Source organism: Vulpes vulpes, chromosome 7, assembly GCF_048418805.1.
Source record: "Vulpes vulpes isolate BD-2025 chromosome 7, VulVul3, whole genome shotgun sequence".
In the NCBI taxonomy this organism is placed as follows: domain Eukaryota; kingdom Metazoa; phylum Chordata; class Mammalia; order Carnivora; family Canidae; genus Vulpes; species Vulpes vulpes.
Window position 1 is genome coordinate 26,744,601 of NC_132786.1, and position 21,991 is coordinate 26,766,591.

At 45.3% G+C, this 21,991-nt stretch overlaps 1 protein-coding gene across 40 annotated transcripts in view; it reads right to left on the bottom strand.

The window, feature by feature from the left end:
* Nucleotides 1-21,991, bottom strand: part of CSGALNACT1 (chondroitin sulfate N-acetylgalactosaminyltransferase 1) — a 323,911-nt gene that overhangs the window by 84,470 nt on the left and 217,450 nt on the right. For 20 of the 40 annotated variants that reach the window (XM_072763339.1, XM_072763320.1, XM_072763329.1 and 17 more), the window contains 2 exons: nucleotides 3,735-3,868; nucleotides 985-1,910 (listed from right to left, as the gene is read on the bottom strand). In XM_072763339.1, the coding sequence (XP_072619440.1) occupies nucleotides 985-1,612 (628 nt within the window). In that variant the 5' untranslated portion in view covers nucleotides 1,613-1,910; nucleotides 3,735-3,868. Of the gene's footprint in view, nucleotides 1-984; nucleotides 1,911-3,734; nucleotides 3,869-11,034; nucleotides 11,681-21,991 lie in introns of those variants that run through there. The other 20 variants (XM_072763348.1, XM_072763356.1, XM_072763323.1 and 17 more) reach the window with 3 other exon arrangements.

Here is a 21,991-nt window from a genome sequence, read left to right on the forward strand (position 1 = left end):
ATGACTGATATGAACTAAAGGGAGTCTTGTCTGACGAGAGGGTGGTGATATAACTAAAGTTGGGAGTGGGGTGACATGGACACAGCTACACGTCTGGGAAGTTAAAGTTGATTCTCTCAAGAAACAAGGGGAAGAGCTGGATGCTCTCAAAAGTTATTTCTTCTCCCAAATTATTAGTAGATTTTGTCCCCGTAACAAGGGAAATGCCAATAAGAAGTCACTAATGAATTTTCCAAGAAACTAAACTTAAGGCTGCTTTCTTCCAAAATTAGACACAAACAAAAACTAACAGTAGGCTGTTCTTCTGTGCCCATCATCTCATTAGTTTTCAAGTGCTGTGAGAGTCTTGTACAATATAACCTAGCGGTTATGGGTGCGGACTCTGGAACCAGATTGCCCAGGTTCAAACCCTGGCTCTATCACTTGCTAACTGAGCAATCTTAGGTAATTTATTCAATTAATCTGAACCTCAATTTCCTCATCCTCCTAATAGGGTCATTAAGCAGAAAAAGAGAATTAGTTTGTATAAAACAGCATCTGGCAAACATCAAGCGCTACAGACTACATGTTTGCAGTTACTGTCCTGCTTATGGGCTGGTAACAAGGCCCCTCCAGGAGAAGGGCCCAGGGGAAGAGAGAAATTAAAAGTGCCCCTCATCCTCTATTTGAGTTTCAATGTGTTTTGTTTATATCTTGCTTTATTTTATTTTATTTTTTTAATGAAAGCAGAAACGTCTCCCTTCTTCTACGAGGGAACAACGAGCCTGTCCACTCACTCCATGTGCTTTTCATGAGAAAGGAAGTCGATTAGATATGTCCAAGAAATAAAAACCCAGGCGATGTACTTTCGCTGTCACTCACCTAACGCTTCCCACCCGCCACTCCCACAGCCAGCTGCCAGCCTGTCGCAGCTGCGACCTGCCTGGGGACCTGGCCCCAGCTGCCTTTTCTTCCACCTTCCACCCAACTCACGAACTTGCCAACCTTCTATGAAATCTGTGGCCGAGAAAGGGCGCTGATTGGGGCTGCCCTCCACGGGGCTGTTCAGGGCCTCCAAGGCCGACTCGACGGCTTCCACCAACTCATCCCGCTTGTCCTTCCTCACAGGTTTCTCCTCGGGGTGGCGTGTCAGGCCCGTCTCCAGCTGGTACACCTTCTGCAGCGTGAAACTGTCAAAGGGCACTGCGGCATACTCCGTGGCCAGCTTGACGCCCGTGTGCACCTCGGCCTTGTCCACCTGGGAGTGCAGGAAGGCCAGCAGGTCTGCCGGGGGCTTCTCTGGGGGCCCTGGTTCGGAGCCCAGGCCGGCAGCGTCGCTGGGGCGATGCTGAGCGCTCCGGAGCCGCTCGCTGCGCTCCTGCAGCTCCTCCTTGAGCTGTGCAATCTGCCGCTTGAGGCTGCTGATGTAGTCGCGGTGCTGCTCCTCCCACTCCTGCAGTGCGGCCTGATAGCCCTCCTTCCCCGTGGGGCCATTGGCCCTGGGCAGCCCCCACTGCTCCTCGTCCCCTCGCGGGGTGCAGGCCAACATGTAGAGGACAGACACAGCACAGCAGAGCAGCACGAGCAAAACCGCCACCCGCGAGATCCATGCAAGCAGCCCCCGGCGAACCATCGTCACTCAGGAATCGGCCATGCGTCCAGACCCGGTGACATTCCAGAATGCCAGGGCCCCTTGGGAGGGCTTCCCTGGACTAGACCACAGGCAGCATGTGTTCAGGGCCCCCAACGCCGCTTTCATTCATTTCTTTCTACAGTGTGTCTGGTCCCTGGAAGTCTACCACCACGTGGAGCAGTTTGCCTACTTCTAAAGGATGATCTTCCAGGCAGCAGCAAGTGCAGTGAAAACTCCAAGCTTTCCCATTCATTCCCATCATCGCCTTCCAGATGCGCAGCTGACCACAACAAGGGACCTGGGGGGAGACCAAATGGCAGGAACACTTAATCAAGAGAGTAACAGCGTCTGTATGTTCACCGTGGTGATCAATATTCAATAGCTGTCCCATGAGGCTTACAGAAAATGATTAGACAGGGGATTGACTACTGTTAAATGTTTCTAAATCAGAACACAAATATGCATGTGCAGAGCAGTGTACATAAAAAACAGAGGATGCAGTTAAAAAATTATAAGGTGGGACACCTAGGTAGTACAGTGGTTGAGCGTCTGCCTTCGACCCAGGGTGTGATCCTGGAGTCCTGGATGAAGTCCCGCATTGGGCTTCCTGTATGGAGCCTGCTTCTCCCTCTGCCTGTGTCTCTGCCTCTCTCTCTCTCTCTGCCTTTCATGAATAAATAAAATCTTTAAAAAAAGATTAGAAGGAAATATAGCAAAATGTGAATTCCCTCTGGGTGGACATGTTAACAGTGATTCTCCTACTTCTCTACATTTTTCTCTATTTTATACATTTTCCACAATGGCACATGTTATTTTGATGGTTTAGAGGGAAAAAGCAAAACTTCAATGAAGTGAAATCATAAGCAGGGATTTCTCCAGCCCAGGCCTGCCCAGCACTGATGGACGGAGAAGGTGAGACCTACACGTGCTACCTGTGTGCACTCACTCAGGCCAGGACTGAAAGCAGACTCAATATGGTCTTTGAGCTTTCTGATGAAGACATGGGGAAGCACCTGATGCTTCAAATATGCAAATAAATGTGGATGATCACATATTAAGATGGAGTCCAGGGACAGTTGTTCCAGCTCACTCTCCAATTCTGCTTGCATACTGGGATGATAATAAGTTTACCATAGAAAGGGATGGGGTTGGGAGAACAGAGACCAGAAATACTTGTCAGGACTCAAATCCCAGGCATGTCTCTGCTCCAGCCTCCAAAAGGAATTCTGTGTCCTGACTGATAATCAGGAATCCCCAGGCAGATCACAGAGCCTTTCATTCATTTTATTTTATTTTATTTTATTTTATTTTATTTTATTTTATTTTATTTTATTTTATTTATTTATTTATTTTTTTTTTTATTTATGATAGTCACCCACAGAGAGAGAGAGAGGCAGAGACATAGGCAGAGGGAGAAGCAGGCTCCATGCACCGGGAGCCCGACGTGGGATTAGATCCCGGGTCTCCAGGATCGCGCCCTGGGCCAAAGGCAGGCGCTAAACTGCTGTGCCACCCAGGGATCCCCCAGAGCCTTTCATTCAAATACATGCTCTGCACCTCAACTCCAGACCCCTGGTAACAAGTGAGAAGCCAACCTCACTTGCCCTCTGCTGTTGCCCCAGGAACCCTGCATCCCTCCTCCACCCCTGAGGGACACCTCAGACCATGCTTCTTCAATGTTCTCTCTTCTTCCATGATTCCCTGTCTTTGCCTCCCTGATCCTTCTGAGCTGGAAAAGAGATCAAATAAAATGTCTATCTTAGGGAGATTTTTAAATAAAATCTTCCTAGGTGCATCTTTTTATATAACTTCTCTTAAAAGCAAGCTCCCTGAGGGTATTATGTCCTGGCCATTTTATAGAAATTTGACATTTTAAGTAATTCCCACAATAACCAAATAATTCTATACAGAGTCTCCATCCAAACCAGAAAACCCCAGATTTGGGATCAATAATCATGGCATTTACAGAAAGTCTGTCCTGTTTACTGACTGGAAGAAAGACTCTTGGTGATTGGCAACTTCAGGACTCTGGGAGAAGAGAGAGGTGTTCATTCTAGCATTCTCTCTAATGCTGAAAATAGAATAAACAATAAGGGACTCACTGACTTTATCCGATACGCACCTGCTATGTCTTACGCACCAGAGTGGGCTCCTCTTCCATTACCCTGGTGATGGGCCTCTTACCAAATAGTTAATTTCTCAATTTTCCTTAAAAATCCAATTCCAATATTCCCCTTGGCCCAAGGAGTCTCTCTGCTATAATTTAGAACAATATACAGTTATTAGTGCTAAGTTTAAAGTGCATGTTTAGTCCTGGAAGCCTGTTCTGTCTGATGAAAATCTTGGGATTTGTATAATTACTATAATTCTGTGATTAAAAACATCTCAGCTTTGGTATTCAGGCACCTTGCTGTTTTTAATGAAATCTCTCAGATGAACTCATTATATCCAAGTATTAAATTACCAGTGAAAATGTGTTATCACATTATTCTAGCATTTTAAAGACTTTTACTTTAAATGGGTTGTCATTAAAGACAAAATAAGCAAATAAAAAAACAAAAATGGAACATTCAGCATTACTTATTGTGCCACAGAAACAAAGCATACGATCTTTCTAACAGATTTTTAATGGAATAATTATTACATTTGCATAATAAATTGAAATCATGTTGCTTAACAAAGCAATATGTTAAAGCTATGGATGGCTAAAGAAATTTAAAACTGTACAGTAATTACTTTGTTCTGTGGTTAAGTCTCTTTAAAGTCTAGTCCAGCTTTTCAGTATATGTGCTGCTGAAGTGAGCACACTAGTCCAGCTTTTCAGTTCACTGGTATAAATTTAAAAGTTATTTGGTGTTCCATTCTTCAGGATGTAAAAGGAGAAAAAAACAGATCTTAGGAAGAAATGACTCTACAAGAAATAACAAAAAGCCATAAAAATCACTGCCAAAGAAGCAGTGATAGATTTCCCCTTTTAAATGTCAGGAACAGATAATAATGCATTGGAAACAAAGTTTTGCATTCTTTAACTGTCAAAATGTTTTCTAAGTAGTCTAGCAATCTAATCTGCAACCAAAACAGGAACAGCTGGCAGAACTGTAGAGGCTGGGGGTATCCTCTTCCTAAAGTCAGGTGGCTGGTCCTTTGGCTTCTTGCTTCTATGGAGACTTTAGGGTTTCCACGTGGCAGCACAGGATGTCCTTAAGAAGAAACGTTACTTGACCAGCTCTGCCACATACAGGACAGAACCCCTCAATGAGATGCAACCAGACCACATGTGGAGTTAACCCTGTAGGTAAACCAGACTTAACCCAGGGCAATCTCTTCCTATATCTACAGCAGTGTGGTGAGAATAAAGAGTTAACCTTTATCATGTGTTTACAGGCGTACAGACAGAAAGCATCATGTAATTACCAAGGACTACTACAAGTTAGAGGTGACAGTGAAAATACAGCTTTATGGGATCACAGCTGCATAGAGCTAGCATTTTAAGAACTCAGAAAAGGCACCCAGTTTTTAGACTAGTTCAGTCTTTGGGGGTGGCTGGGAACAGGGAAGGAGTGGAGAATAAGCTGGAGCCTGGTCAATAACCAATTTTAGAACCTTTGGGAGAAGAGAGATGCATATTCCTATTTTTTAATTATAGAAAATCCTTGTGCTCATCAGATTTCTTGCCACTTAATTTTTATTTCATCTTTTTTCAAGATTTTATTTTTGTAAGTAATCTCTACACCCAACATGGTGCTTGAACTCATATCCCTAGCATCAAGAATCATGTGCTCTACAAACTGAACCAGCCAGGTTCCCCTCTTGCAACAGAAAGTTTTAAATGTCCATTCTTACTAATTGTTCTCCTCAATAATTTCCATCCCTGGCCAATTCCCCCAAGGATGGTTCTGTGACACATCGTGTCTAAATCACTGGATTTATTGATTAGAATGAAGGGAATATCCAAGTGCAATGGTTCTGCTGCCATTCTTGCAATTTCTGGGCAACAAACCACACAGTAAAGACTTCAAAGTCTACTTTAAAGGCAAAATAATGTTGAAGAACAATGCTTTCTGGTATCCACGCAGGTCTGAGCCCACCAAAAGCAAGCTTATTCTCCAAACCCTCAGAATGGAAAAGCATTCTCAGTGCAGATTGGTGCTCCATCATCCATGGGCCAGGATAACCCTGAGAACTTTTTCTCTGGGGTATCTAGATAGGGGGTTGTTTAAGGAATCTACAGTACTTTCTGAACATTTAAGGCAGAGAGGCTGAGCACACAGTGGGCCTATGCCAAGGGGTCCAGCGATGGATGGGTTTCTCAGACTCCCATTATTGCATCTTAGAGTGGAAGATCTTAGAGGGTAAAACCCAGATGAGCCTAAGTTTGGTTCAGAGTCCAAAGTTCACCCCAAATGGGGACAGTGGAAGTCAGAAATTCTAGGACTAGGACCAAAGTACCTATTCTAAGAAGTAGAAGGATGGGTGTATGCACTTGACTCAACAGATCCTGTTGAACATTTTGGTCATGGGAGCTGTTTACTATGACAGAGAGCCTGCCAAGATGTGTCTATTAATGGCCACAAGATGCTCAAATCACCAAGGATTCCCGGACAAGCCCCACTGATGGCATTTAGTCAGGGTCAGTAGCAAGCAGAAAGGACAGTGGCTTCACGGGGAGACCAGGTCAGGCAGTACTGCACGCTACAATGACAGGCATTGTGAGTGATAAAGGAAACCATTCAAAGAGTGGCAATAAATTTTATAAGACACCTCCACCCCGTGTGCAGGGACAGCCAAGAGGGTTGATGGGGGAAAGAAACAAGCAGTGTCTACTGGGCCAGGAAGTGGTAGACCAAAGCCCCAAGGCTGCTGTACGAGTCTATTCCACTCTGGCTCATACAATCAGCTCTTTGATGGCAATAGCACAAGTTAACCTCAGTCAAAGGATTAGCTGTACTAATAGAACATAAACTGAGGTTATATCTCTTGAATAAATATATCATCATTGGATGTGTGTGGAAAAGGCATCATGCAAGGACTTTTGTTCAAGGAGCTTCCAAATGCTCTCGAGAATGTATATGTAATATAAATGTATGTAACACCATAAACTTTACTCAAACACATGGCTGGTTTCATTTATAATTCTTTCAATCTTGGACTAACTCATCTATGCGGGGTATGGTAACCAGCTTCCAATGTGACACATAACATGGTCTCCCTCTGGGTTGTTGTTGGTTTTTTTGAAGATTTTATTCATTTATTTGAGCGAGAGAGAGCATGAGAGAGAGAGACATTAGCAGTGGAGAAGGAGAAGTAAACTCCCATCAAGCAGGAAGCACTATGTGGGGCTCAATCCCGAGATCCTGGGATCATAACCTGAGCTGAAGGCAGACACTTAAGGGACTAAGCCACCCGGCTGCTCCTCCCTCTGGGTTTATTCTGTTGTGTGCTTGCCTCCCATTTTGTACTGGGAATTTGATATGAATGACCAATAACATACAGCAGAAGTGGAGCACCATTCTGTAAAACTCAACAGAGAATAGATAAAAGCCATTATAAGAGCTGAAAAACCGTAGAGCTCGCAGTGCCTGCTCCCAGTACATGCTACTTACAGACTTTCCTAAGTTTTTTCCATCTGCCTTCTCTTAAAGGAAATGAGTATACACAACCAAGTCCTGCAACTGCTTTGTTGAGTCCAATCATCTGCCTGTTATGCACAACTAGTTTAGGGCTGAGGTACTTGCAAAGAAGTTAAAATGGCCTGAAAATTAGCCTAAGAGCGCATAATCTCCCTAAACCACATCCACTTGGAAGCATTAGAGCTGGGCTTCCCAGGTGTCACACAGCTTTCTGGAACGCGGGTTTCTTTTTCCTGCGAGTATTTAGTCAGCATCTATTCTAGTGCCAAATGCTTTATCCCCAGGTATGTTCTTGAGAGCAAATGAATAGTAGAAGCCAGGAGAGAAGCAGATCAGTATTGCTGCCTGACAATGAATGAAGAGGCGCTGCAGCCGAATCTGAGATTCTCAGATGGGGATGGGGCTTCCTAGGGAAGTCAACAACCAGACACCCAGAGTGCCAGCCGAGCTGGCCATGATGAGTCTGAGGCATCCCTCCCTGACCTTGTCCAGCCCTGATACCAGACTCCTGGACTGGGCCTGAGGCTCTGTCCCTGCAGAGAGGGCTCCACGCAGGCTGCGACTTCCGTCATGCCAGCAGTCTTGGTGCTTACTTCCTCTGACTTTGGCACTCATGATCATCCATCTCCAAACCCATCAGACATGACAGCACATTCCAGGTGATAAGCAACTTTTGACATATAAGACAATATAGAAGTATGTTGATTTACTTGTTTGTAAGTCACATATGAGTTTGGCAGTATTGTTATGTGTTCACAAAAAGGTACTCTTAAAATAATGAAATATAACATATTTTTGTTTTCTCACCCTGCTGAACCTTCCTGACACCCCTAGAGACCTTGCTTTGGGGGGTTACTGACCTCCTGACTGCACTTGTTTTCATGACCCCCAGTCAACATTGAATTTCATAGCCCATGGTGCCTGCCTTGCTGGGCCCTCCTCAGAGTGACTTTCCTGTGTCTGGACCCCACTGACACCTGCTGCCAGGCCACATGCCCAGGCCACTGCCAGGAGCACACCCCCTCCCTTCCTAAAGGACTTCGACTTGGCCTTGACAATGGTCCTTGAGGGTCTGTTCTGTGAGGTCCTCCCTAGAGCCGGGCTCTGACAGCATGTTTCCCAGGGATCAGCACAGAGTGTCCCAAAGGAGTGGGGCTGATCACCCATCAGTGGAGAATGTCTTCATTGAGAGTACCCTGCCATCTCCTCAACTCCACACTGGTCTCCTGAAAGAATCATTCTGATTCCTTTTTCCTTACTTTGACACAGGAAAAAAGAAATGTGGTAAAAGCAATTGGGGTCTGCTAGTCAGAAAATGAAGGAACGCCTGCACATGCCAAAATGTCAGCAAACAGGTCTGAACTCTTTTTGCTATTCTCTCATTTTGATTTTGTTTTTAATTTGCTGGCAAAACTTCAAAGAGAAGCGTTGATAGAGACAGGCTCCCTGAATATGCACAGATTTACTCTTCTGCCCCCATCCTCACCCCACCTTGCCACCTCCAGCCTTTTTTTAAGAAGGGTCCTAGGGGTCTGCTGGCACAGGTGGCAGCTGTGGAGCCACAGGGTGAAAGGAGAGAAGGGCCCTGGCACAAGAAGGCATTACTCAAGGGATTCAGAATAAGCCCAAGAAAGAAGCTTTCCCCAACAGAAAGGGGTTTCCAGCATAGATGCAGGGCTGAGTCAGCTGCCAAAACCCTGCAGACAGACCTGCCTTGCCTCTGTCTCCCACTCACTCCCACAGGGCTCTCTGTGGCTGCCAGAGCCGCCCTGCACCCAAAAATGAGAACCCTGTGAAACCAGGCTTCCAACACCCCTCATTGCTCGTAATTACAACCACTTACTGAGCATTTACTTTGGGCCAGACATCACACCAAGCACTTTATAAACATTATCTCATTTAATCCTTCTAACAATCTTATGAGCTAACTTTTATGATCCCCCATGAAAGATAAGGAAACTGAGGCTTACAGCAATGATGTAATTTGCCCAAGGTGCAGAGCTGGCAAGTGGCCAAGCCCACTTTCAAATCCAGCTTGGTTTGATGCTAAAACTCTGCTCTTACCCACTGGGCTATCCTGCTCATCACCCTTAATAATCCTGGACTGCTTGCTGAGACCTGTTCCTCATTTTGCACCCATCAGGTCCAATTTTTCTTGCTTCTGAACTCTTAATGAACCTTCCTATTTATGAGCTTGTCCAGCCTCTCAGATGTGGCATGAAGCACCGTTTCTCTTTATATAAATTTTTGTCTCCCCATTTAGCTGTGGTTTGCATTTCCATATCCCTCACCAGCTACATAAACTCATACTATCCCTAGAAATAATGCCGGTTTGGCTATGCCCAGTGTGGGCCTTGCCCTGGCCCCACAGCTGGGGCTGGAAAAGAATATGTCTGCAACACTCCAGTGCTTCTAAGCAGATGCCAGGAACTTAAAGCCACATTTCAGGTTGAAGACAGCTCAACTAAAAAGCACTCTAGCAAGTAGAATTTTTAATCAACTGAGAGATGTTCTTCCTTGAAAGGAGAAAAAGAGAACATCTCTCAGATGGTTAAGATGCTGGCTGGCATCACTATGGGATTCTTTCCTGCTAAACACTGATTTCTCACTTTTTTCCTCCAAAGCATGGTGAAAGGAGATGCCCATGCCGTGGCCATGTACCATGTGTCATGTGGAGGCCAAAGTCAGCTCTGGCATTGGCAGAGACTCAGAGAAGGGCACCCCTTGGGGGAACCACATTCCCAAGGCCACCCAGCACAGCTTCCAGAGAAATTAACAAGGAGGGTACAGATTAAAAGTGACCAATGCTCACAGCCAAGCATCTTTTACCTAAATGATAAGCTCAGGGCCCTGCACAGGTGCCAGGCAGGGCTGCTGAGCAGTCCCCACCAGCTCCAAGGTGAGGTCAGCAGCATGACTCGCATCACATTCTGCCATGAAGGCTCACGTGGTTCTGGGGTGAGATGGATCCCTGTTTAGTTATAGTGAGGGCAGCACAGAGAGGGAAATTGGTTCTTTCCTTCCTGATGACATGATGCACACACCGTATACACAGACAGGAGGAAGAGGAGGACAAGAAATAAGGCTTACTGGGGCACCTGGGTGGTGTAGTCGGTTAAATGCCCAAGCCTTGGACTGGGCTCAGGTCACGGGTCACGGTATCGAGCCCTGTGTGAAGCTCCACACTGAGGGTGGAGCCTACTTAAGACTCCCTTCCTCCCTCTTCTGCTCCTCCCCTCACTCACTTGCTTTCTCTCTCAAATAAATAAGTACATAAATAAATAAAATATTTAAAAAACGTTTACCAAATGCCTCTACCATATATCACCCAATGGCTTTAAAGCATTTCTAGGCACAGAGCTCTCAGAGCAAGATAAAAGTGCTGGCAGAGAGCTGATGTCTGCTCAGACAGCCTAGGAGGGCAGGGGTGCCACTGAGCACCCCTAGAGACTCCCTAGGCCTCATGCATCATCTGCTGTCTCACCTAAAGCCCAGGAAAGTCATCAATCCCTCCTCTGAGACAAGGAACCTGGGATTCGGGGAGGCTAGTGACTCTCCCATGCAGTGAGCATGCCTCCACGCCCCCGAACAGCACCCACCATAGGCACCTTCTTCCATCAGGCACAGACAAGCTATGAGACGTGCAGAATGAGACAGAAGCAGTGAGAGGAGGCAATGCCCACCAGCAGGGCCACGGAGAATGAGTGGGAAGCTGAGAACACACACAGCACAGAAAGCCCCAGAACTGGGACGGAACAGGCCTCTGAAGAGAAGCAGTCCATAGGTACCTACCTGTCTCTCAAAATGCAAAATGGCCCTGGGTCCTGAAGGGAAGAGCTGGGGGCACACACATAGCATCGTCTCCTCTCTGCATCTTGGGCTCTGCCTTGGTAAGGTTCCCCGCTCGGTTGTACGGGGCGATGACCCAGGCACTGGCCAAAGCCTGCCCTGTCTGCCATCTGCAGTCTTCTCTTGACCGTGTGTGCTGCCTGCCCCCGGGTGTCAGCCAGTCCCCTGCTCCCCGACCCTGGGCCCCAGGCGGCACCACACGATGCAGTAGTCTGGTCTGCTACCCGCCTACTGGGAGGAGGGCACAGGTGCCACCAGGCTCCGGCCCATCACACGCAGGGAGAAGCAACCGCTGGACTCCCCTGCACTGAAAGGGTGCCCATGGCCACTCTCAGCTGTCATCTCACACTCCACTGGCAATCTGGGGTAAGAAGACAACTGCAGGTGAAATAAATGGCCTACCAGCCTTCAGTTCTCTTACTTCCCCACCTACAAGGAAGACAGTGGCACACAAATGAGGGGCTTTCTTTTAGAAAGTGGTTATTATGTAATGGGACTGGAGAAAGCACGGATTGTGCAGAATTATTTTAGAAACTTCACGAGGCTGGATCAACAAAGCCTTCTCTCTTTGTGCCATCTATCTCCATCTGGAAGTAGAACCAATAATATAGAAAACATTAACAGGAGGATGTCCGATATTACATAAATGCAAGATGCATTATTATTTTTCAGGAAAATAAAACCTTGTGCTGATTGCAGGTAGTGTCTTAAGACTGCTCCCCATGGCGCCTATGAGCACCTGTTCTAGCCATTCCCTATGCCTTCTTCAGCACCCACTCCCCATACCTGGTGCCAAGCCTATCTTGTCGTCAAACTCTCTGTGCCGGGAGATTAACTGATTATTTAGGTATTACCTAAAAATATTTCAGGACATTGCTCCCATTATGAAATTTACCCACAACAGACATGTCCTGTTTATACATAAGATAGACGGCACAGAGTACTTCATCCTAGTGCTTCTTATCGGCTAATACTATGTAACATTCCACTAACATGTTTTCTGTATCACTCTAAAATATTCCATGCTCTTTCCGTAAACTTTGGCCTTTCTATCTACAACCCCATTCTATCTACATCTTCCCCCAACTTCTCTGATGTCTCCTATGATGCAGGTTCTATTAATATCATACCCATTTTGCAGATAAAGATGTTGAGGCAGAGATTAGTCACCTGCCCAAGTCATCTAGCAAGGAAAGAGCAGAACTGGGCTCCTACTCCCGGTGGTATGCCTCTGTTGTCTGTGCTCTTCATCACTGTGCTATAGGGCTTCTCTATAGCTCACCACACAGACAAGTGTTCATGGTAACGGGGAAGAGCAGAAAGGCTGAGGAATGCATGATGCACAGGGCTGGGCTGTAAGGAGGCAAGAGAGGAGCAGGCACAGGTTTTATAGCAGCAAAGAGCCCTGTGTGGAAGAGAGCCCCCCTAGAACCTGACCATGCTAACACCTTGATCTCGCACTTCTGGCTTTCAGAATGGTGTGAATCAACATTTGTTAGTTAATCCACCAGCCTACAGTATTTCATAATCACAGCCTGCACAAATGACAACCAGCACTCACATCATGATAGGAATTTAAACTTCATTCTATAGGTGATAGTTAGCCAGCCATTTAAGTTTTTAGATATAAGAGTCACATGATCAGAACTGAATTCTAGCAAATGGGCAGTGCTGAGACGGGCTGGAGAGACAAAGAGCAGCACTGGAGGGGCCAGGCAAGAAGCCACCCCACTACCAGGGTGTTCCAACCAAGGGACGTGGAAGCAGCACCACTAAATACAAGGGGGAGGGTGGATTCAAGAAACTTTTCTTGGGTACCACCTCCAGGACTTGGACACCAATCAGATGAGGGGGAGAAAGAAAGTTCCATCAAGAATGAGGCCTAGGGTTTAGCTGGTGCGACTCACAGGTTGTGGCCACCATTGAAAAAAACAACACATATAACAGAAGATGAGCAGAAAGACAAGCTCAGTTTTGGATGTGTGGACATGGCTCAGCCTGCACAATGACAGGGAGAGGGGAGGCCTTCTCCTAACTGTCTGCACAGACAAGCGCCTGCTCTGCCCAGTACTGTGCCTTGATAAGACTTTACATTTATATTAGTTTTGACTCTCTGAAGCACTATCTCCTAGCCCCTTCCATCCTATCAGTACAGCTCAGTGGTTGAGAGGACAGGTTCTAGGGTGAGGACTACCTGAATCTTGCAGTTCTTTGGCTTCTCTCAGCCTTTGTTTCCCAAATACAGGAGCACAGAGAGGGCCTCAGGTCCTTCTGAGAGCAAACGAGATCATGCACGTCTAGTGCTCAGCATCGTGCCTGGCACAAAGTTCACATGCAAGCAGTGTGAGCCAAAATAAGGCCAAACCCTGCTAGGTACAAGCCTGACACTGACATCGTCTCCCTGACCACAAAAATGAATCAGGAGAAGTAGCTGATGTTCATGCAAAGTTACAGCATTGGTGGAAAGCAGTTAGAACTACGACCTCCAGACTCCATGTCTCTTGTCTCGGAACGACACTCCCAAAATTTCAAAGTAACTCTCTCACATTCCTATCATCCTCCAAAAGCCCAGTTTAAAAAAAAAGAAAAAAGAAAAAGAAATTTGTGATGAATCTGAAGAGTTCTCCCCAAACTGCCATTTACACCAAGCGGTACAGTTCTCACCAAGTTGCTGGAGGAGTTCCAAACGGCAATCGTAGTGAAAGGCTTAGCTCAATTCCCGGCACAGTGGATGGGAACATGGCTGGTTTTCTTGAGCTTCTTCAACAATGTTTGAGCTTTAGGACAATATTTCAGGGCTGTGCACGTGAGACTACAAACCATAAGCAAACTTTTCTGACCAAAAGCCTGATCATATGGACCCTGGGCACAACCTAGCTGTCACACCTGCCAAGTCACTATTAAAAGGATGGCAGGTACTGCTTTGGAGAAATCTCAAAAATTCCTAGGATACTTCCAAAATGCAATTTTCCAGGTGCTCCAAATGGTATGAGACATTATACTAGTGTTCTGATTTCACTTGCTATTCCTTGGGTTCAAAGGAAAACTTCAAACAACAAAAAAAGCTGCTTCCCAAAATAGGGCTTCAAGTCTCTCCTGTGAGAAGAGTTCCCAGATTCCTTCTTTTGACTATACATCATTATTCTTATACATAACAGCTCTCAGTTCAAAGCTGCCCAAGACAGGCAGAAAATGCCTCTTCCTGAAAGATAAATTGGAATATTATCCTTTTGATTACTTACGTGAATCTGCACCAATTGCTACAATTTCTACGATGGCACCACATAATGTCAAAGGAACAAAACACACATTCACTCCCAGCTACAGCCACCTGCAATGCAGTGGGCAACTGCACAAGATGAGCCTGGGCTCATCGTAAGAAGCTTACACTCCATAATGACATGAACACAGAAAATATTTTTTCTGAAATTCTGCAGTGATGTTCCAGTTAACATGACTTTTATCTACCCACTCATCAAGTATGTGCAGAATATTTACTGTGTAAAAGAGACCATGTCGACTACAGTAGGGGATAAAGAGCATGGTCAACTGTCCTCACAAGGGTAAAGGTCCTCTGGGAGGGGCAGGTATAAAAAAATAACTGAGATATGGGGGACTGTGATCAATCATTAATGATAGAAACAAAATGCTGCCGTAGTTCAGAGCAGGGAAAGACTGCTCCAGTTGAAGGACCAGAGAACTCTCAGATGAACTTTTCAAGGTATATTTATTGTGTAGAAATGGGGACACTGGAGAGAATCCCTAAATGATTGTGGATATAAAATAGAAAGCAGATCTAATTAAGGTTGTTCTTTTATTTTTAAATAGGCTGGGCATGGAGCCTAATATGGGGCTTGAACTCATGAGACAGATGCTTGACCAACTGAGCCACCTACTGCCTCTGATTGCAGTTTTTCCACTCCCACTCCAAGTCCACTACTAAGGATGCATACTGTCTTAATTTTAAAAAGGAAAAAAAATTTTAAAAAAAGGAAAAATTGAGAACTCAAAATATTCACCATTTTATTGTCTAATACTTTGCTAAAATTATTTTGGTCTGATTGTGTTCCTTAGTGTTCAAACCTTTTTCATATGCCCAAGGGCAAGGTGAAAAGAAATGCAATGGGCTCTGTCACTAGCATTGTTTATTAATTTATTTTTTATATAGATTCTTCTATCTAGAAAGAAGAGTTGGAATTTTTTCCTGGCACGAAGCTAATGGGTCTCAAGATTGATATAAATGCAATTATTCTGTGGAGTAGACAGACTAAAGAAGGGTTCAGCTTTTAATGAACCTTGCTTTCTTGCCATTAAAAGCCTATAATGAGATAAGATCTTTAAGGACTTTCTGCAGCTACCGTGGGTGAACCCTGCTGCGGGCCAGTGCCTGGCTGAGGCTGGTTTCCCACTTGCAGGCCTAGTCATACAACCGGCGTAAGCACAAACACAACAAAATGAAGGCCACCTCTGTTACACATTCTACAGCCTCGGTCTAAGAATAGGACCAAAGAAGCTGAAGAGAAAACAAGGAGACCGTCTCCACGGGGGACACCTGCCCAGGCCACGCCGGCTCTGAGAAGTGACCAAGGAAACTGACAGAGTGCAGAACAGACACTGCCTTCAGTGTCACACCCAAAGCCGAAAAGCAAGCATGCCCCTCAGTATGGAAACTTTGTGTTCTTTGCCCAATGTATTTGGGAAGGCCAAACTCTTCCTCCAGGGCGCACGATCTTCCTCATTGCAAAGGTGATGAAAAGTAATGTCAATTTTCGTTAAACAGATGTGAAACTGCTTTGTGGAATACAAAGGAAAATCCTCACAGTGGGTGGTATCCTGACTGCTTTCATCTTCATTTTGACTGGTGCGAAGAACTTGCAGATGTTTCAAAGGAAGACTGCTTGAGAAAACCAAATTAGGAGGTGATAATCGGAAAACCAGATCCTGGCTTACATAGGAATTGGAATTCAATCAAGTCTGTTCTCAGGTCACTGGCACCTGTCTCTCCCTTGCAGCCCCATCTGCCCCCTCAGCACTGCCCCCTCCACACCGTGCCCATCTCTCCCCGGCACCAGGTGTGTTCCAGGGCCTCCCCTGCAGAGCTCTGCCTGTGACCACATTCAGCCTCCCATTCCCCCAGAGAGAGGAGGGGCAGCCAGCAGAGGCCACTCAGCATGCAGGGCCCTAGGGAAAGGACACGGGACTGCGGGGCAGGGGCCCTGGTTTCCATGCCAGACACCTGCATTTCCTTCATAGGAGGGCAGGAGAGCCATTTTGCAAAGGCCTTCAACTTCAAAATTATAGATAAATTTATGATTTACAGATAAAAATTATAAATAAAATGAAAAATGCTTTCTTGACCGATAATGATGTTACTTAACATCATTACCTATTAGGAGTTCTAACCTATGACAGCCAATCGGAAATTAAAGTAAACCACTGCTGAAAATATCATGTAATTTATAGGAAAATGTTGTGTACTTTACAACTTCAATCTAAATACTACTTTTCTGAAATATATCCCGAGTAAAGTAAAATATAACCAGATTAAAAAATACTTGGCTTACTATTTTTAATACTACAATTACCAAAGCTCTGGTCATTCTAGGACTAGATAAAATGTTAACAAAGTCCTTAGATGGCACAAGTAGCTTAACAAACATTTACCGAACACTCATTAAGTGCTAAGTCTAGTTCAAGGTATTAGACATCTAGCTCTATCAATACAGATAGGTAGCTATCTTACCCACTCATCTATAGATGCATAGACATAAGATAAAAGCACAGATACACAAATATAGATGTATCTCAAGATATAAAGATGAACACGGTAGAGCTCCTGGCCTCAAGGAGTTTAAGGTATAGTGAAGGAGACATACACATGAACAGATAAGTCAATGAGCTAATTGCTATAATAGAGGAGCTAAAGGTAAGAAGAGATGAACATAGAGCAGGAGCACTCAACCCAACCTAGACGGTTCCAAAAAGGCCTTCTGTAGGTGATGACACCCGAGGTAGGCCTTGAAGGAAGAGGGTAGCAAGGCAGACAAAGAATGAAAGAGCATTTCTGGCAGAAATAACCAAATGGCAGAGCTCAGAGGCGTAAGGCAATATGGTGGATACAGACCATGCAAGCAGATCAGGGTGGCTGGAGTGTGGGGTGAAGCTGTAGGGTCAGGCTGTGGGGATCAGGACATAGAATCTAGGGAAGAGATTATGAATTTGGGTCATGTTAAGTTGCAATGCTCTAAAACATCCACCTAGAGATGGGGTAGAAGCCTATTAGAGAGGAAGTCTAACCTGGAGATACTAGACTGGTGTCATCAACAAAATATGATCACTGAACCCTAAGAGTGAATGAGACAGCTTAGGAAAAGTACAGAGCAAGAGGCACATCTGGTGCTGAGTCTGCAGAACCTCCAACAGCCTCCAACTCTATACCGTCATGACCTCGAGACAAAGGCCCGGGGCGGTAGGCCTGAGCATCGCCAGTGCTACTCGTGACTGAGTGGGGGAGTCCGCTATCCTTGGTCCAACATCAGGAAAGCCATTTTCACCACATGTTCTCTAAACTAACCTTACCACCAAGCTGATACTTTGGTTTCCATCTGCCTGATTACAGTTTCTCAACTTGTTCAGAAATGAGAAAGAAAAAAAAGGATGGCAATCCTCTGATGTTCAGAAGCTGCCCCAAGACTCCTGGCAAGGCCACGGATTCTCCTACTAAACATAAACCATCTCAAGGAACAGCAGACTCAGACAAGGTTACTGTGAGACCATGATAAAAGAAATGAAATAAGTCCACTTCATCATTTAGTCCAATTGCAGACAAAAAACAAAGTCACTGTGTCACCCACAGAATCTCTAACATCCCTTTCTTGGCCAAAATGACTGACAGCTACTTCTTTGCCAGTCATGTTATCTTTAGTGTCTCCATAGAGAAGATTTATTGAGATACCTAATCAGAGAATAACCTCTGCTCTTTGACAGCATCTACTTAGAGAAAATCTCTACTTCCTCAGACCCTCTTGCAAATCATTCAACTAAAACCCAAATTCGTAGAACAGGTTCTCTCTACCACTCTTTTACTGAGAACCGCTTCCCACACCAACAATTCTCCAAAGTGTGTGTTCCCACTTGCTGCAACAAGTAATAGACCCAGCACAGCCAAATACTGCATTTCTGATGGTCATTGGCTGGAGGATACTGACAGAACTCAGATGAGGAAGATACGTATATTGAGACCCTAAGACCCTACAAACATCAGAGTCAGAAGAGTAGTTACCTTGTAGGAGCAGAGAAGCTGAATGTGACTGAAGAGGGGTACAGAACTTTCAGAAGCTCAAAATAAGTGTTAACGTTGCTTAGATTTCCTTTCTTAAACTTGGTGGGGGGTACATGGGGTGGCCCTACTCTTAACAAAATGTGTGTCAAAATTTTAATGACATACTTTCAAGAAGAAAGACACAAAATCAACAATGTCAGATGTTGCTGAGAAATCAGGTAAACTGAGTACTAAAAAAAATGCTGAATCACGCGGAGTCCACTGGTAACCCTGCAGAGAACCTATTCAGTAGACTCATGGGTACAAATGACAAAGGAGGAGGGTACCAGTGACAGATGAGGAGGAAGGAAATTGAGATCCTGAATATAGAGAACTTTTTCAAGAAGCTCAGTAGTGGCGGGGGAGAAGAGTGAGAAGGCAAGAGATAGCTGGAAAGGTGTGGGACAGGGGAGAGCCCACACCATCTTCGCAAGTGAGGAGACTGAGTCTCAGCTCAAGACAGGCAGGAAGTGGGTGGGAGCTGAATCTCAAAAGGGGACCTTGTTTCCCTCTGCTTTATTTTTTAGGATTTGGGCTCTGATGAAAAGTGACCATCACCGCAAACCCCCTTCCCCATTATAGACTCTAAGTATCAAGAATAGGAGTGAATAAAAGGTGGTAAGGGAAAGTGGTGCCTTATTCACTGAACCCCCAAATATATATGTATCATTTCATGACATCTGCAGCTCTTTCATTAACATAGACTTTGCATTTTAAAAAAGATTTTATTTATTTATTTGAAAGAAAGAGAGAGAACACAAGCCGGAGGAGGAGCAGAGAGAAAGGAAGAAGCTCTTCACTGAGGAGGGAGCCCAACACGGGACTCTATCCCAGGACCCGGGATCATGACCTGTGCCAAAGGCAGATGTTTCACCGACTGAGCTACCCAGGCACCCTAGACTTTGCATTTATTTGTTCAGTCTCTACACTTATAATGGAAATATATAAAATTTACTATAATTCAGATGCTAAATTCCTTCCAGAAAATTGTGGAAACAACAATGACACAGGAAAATGCAACTGTCCACAAAGCTTCCAAGACTTTACATGTCACCTCAAAGATATTTTGAGAAAGGGGTCAGGGAAAGTAAGAGTCATACAAAATTAGGGTGAGGAGCAGTTTTGTTCAACACAAACACCACCCCGCAGTGCGGCCTCCTCCGTGAAGCCACCGTGTCCAGTCTGGCCCTGGGAGGCCTCAGCCCTGATCCCCACCACCCTTCACAGCCACGCACTTCAAGCACCGAGGCCAGCGGGGCTTAAGCTCCAGCCTAGAACTTTAGCTGTTCTCTGGGTTCAAAGAACCCAAACCAGTGGTTACTCGGTAGAGCTGCCACAGCTCCTAAACGAGATGAAAAACCTTAGGCTAATTCCATGAAGCTGGAAACATATGACAAACAAGGGTATTTTTCTAAATCCTCATGACATGCGACTAAGGGATCAGAGATCTATTGTCCCTATTTTAAAGATGAAAAAACTTCCATCCCCAAAGCACAAGCTTTCTACATGAATGTAAGATAATTACTTAATCAGCCTGCCAGAAAGTTCACTCAGGTCTACACACAATTAATAAAGGGAATGGATGTCAAATGGAATAGGTATTAATTTTTCCAGGCTGATTAGGCATAGATGGGGCTAGGAATAAACTCCAGAAAGCATGGCTCAGCCCTCCCCAGTACACAGCTGTGAGTGGATCACCCTCTGTTTAAGACCTCTCCTCTGGGGAAATTCTAGGGGGGCCTAGATGATTTCTGATGTCCCCCCGTTCTCAATCAGAAGTTAGGATTCTGCGGCACCTCCATGCTCCCATCCTCCCACCGTGCACCAACTAAACAACCCTGGCAAGTAGTGACCATTCTCTCAATTTCTGAAGTGTGAAGTGGTGGTAAAGCCTCATCCACCCCTTGGCAGTTGGCCTGAACACCTCACCTCTTCCAAGTGTTGCCAAAGTAAAAATTTGTGTCGACTATGACTTCTTTGGAAGAAAAGAACTTTATTTTTGACAACTGAATTTAACTTTGCTTTTGTGCCCCAAGTCTGCTGGAGCAGGCCGCCTGTCCTCTCCTGTCCTGGCATACTCACTGCAACCCAGCAATTCTTTTCAGTCAGATTCAAGTGTTTGTGTGCCAGGCACTGTCTGACCCTCCCAGAAGGTAGTGCCCCAAAGTCTCTCTCGCCTGTGCCTCCCCTTCCCCCTGGATACACATGCTCCTGGACAGGAGGGAAAGGGCCTAACCTCCCAGAATTCCTCTACTTCCTGCCTGCTGCCTGAGTTTTTCTTCTCCATTCTCAAGAAAACAGTCCTGATGCCACATCCTGCATCAACGCTATGGTTGACTGTGAATTCTTTGACTGTCAGCTTTGGCTTGTAGGAGAGCACAGACCCTTTCTTGTTACTGTGTTGTTTCCTTCCTTCCTTCTGTCAACAAAGCTCTGCTTTTGGAAATGTAAAACACTTGCTTTCAGATGGTCTCACTATGGATTTTTTTTATAAATTTATTTTTTATTGGTGTCCAATTTGCCAACATATAGAATAACACCCAGTGCTCATCCCATCAAGTGCCCCCCTCAGTGCCCGTCACCCCCACCCCCCCGCCCACCTCCCCTTCCACCACCTCTAGTTCGTTTCTCAGAGTTAGGAGTCTCTCATGTTCTGTCTCCCTTTCTGGTATTTCCCACTCATTTTTTCTCCTTTCCCCTTTATTCCCTTTCACTATTCTTTATATTCCCCAAATGAATGAGACCATATAATGTTTGTCCTTCTCCGATTGACTTATTTCACTCAGCATAATACCCTCCAGTTCCATCCACGTCGAAGCAAATGATGGGTATTTGTCGTTTCTAATGGCTGAGTAATATTCCATTATATACATAAACCACATCATCTTAAATTCTCGTTTTGATCCCGGAAACCCAGCCATGCCTGCTTCATCCAGGCAGTTTCCACCCCTCTCCAGAAATAATAAAGATCTCAGTCGCAATGAACAGAAAGCTGCAGGGCAATGAGGAACAATTAGGGGTTTCTGGGAACAAGAACAGGTTAGTTTAGTATTTTCAAAAACATTGTCCATGCTATAAAAGCCTTTTGTGTGTGTCCTCTCTGTTCTATTCCTTTAAACATCCCTCTACTTTAGGTTCTTATCACTATGAAAGAGCTTCCCACTCCCACCGCCCTGCACAGCTGCCATTACAGCTTTACTAAACTCACAACTTCAATCACGATTTTAAAAAGTAAATATCTGGACACTCTTCATCTGGACCTCCTAAGTCCCTCTCATTCAGACCCCTTTCCACCTGCCAGTCTTCCTACTAGGCCCCAAAGGTAGGAATGCTCAGATGACAGGTGGTACCTCAACAGGTGGTGAGCCTTCCACCTCCACAGATGCACATGTTCAGCTGGTTAACCACCCAACAGAGGTGTCATAGAGGGTTGGGGATCAGCTCACACCTCACCTGGGGGAGTGTGCACACATCCCCCGCCTTCTCTCTACTGCCATGGAAGTAGGAAACAAGCTGTTTGTCAACTGGACTCGGTAGTTTCCCAGTGCCACACCTTTGCTCATGCAGGAATTTACCTAA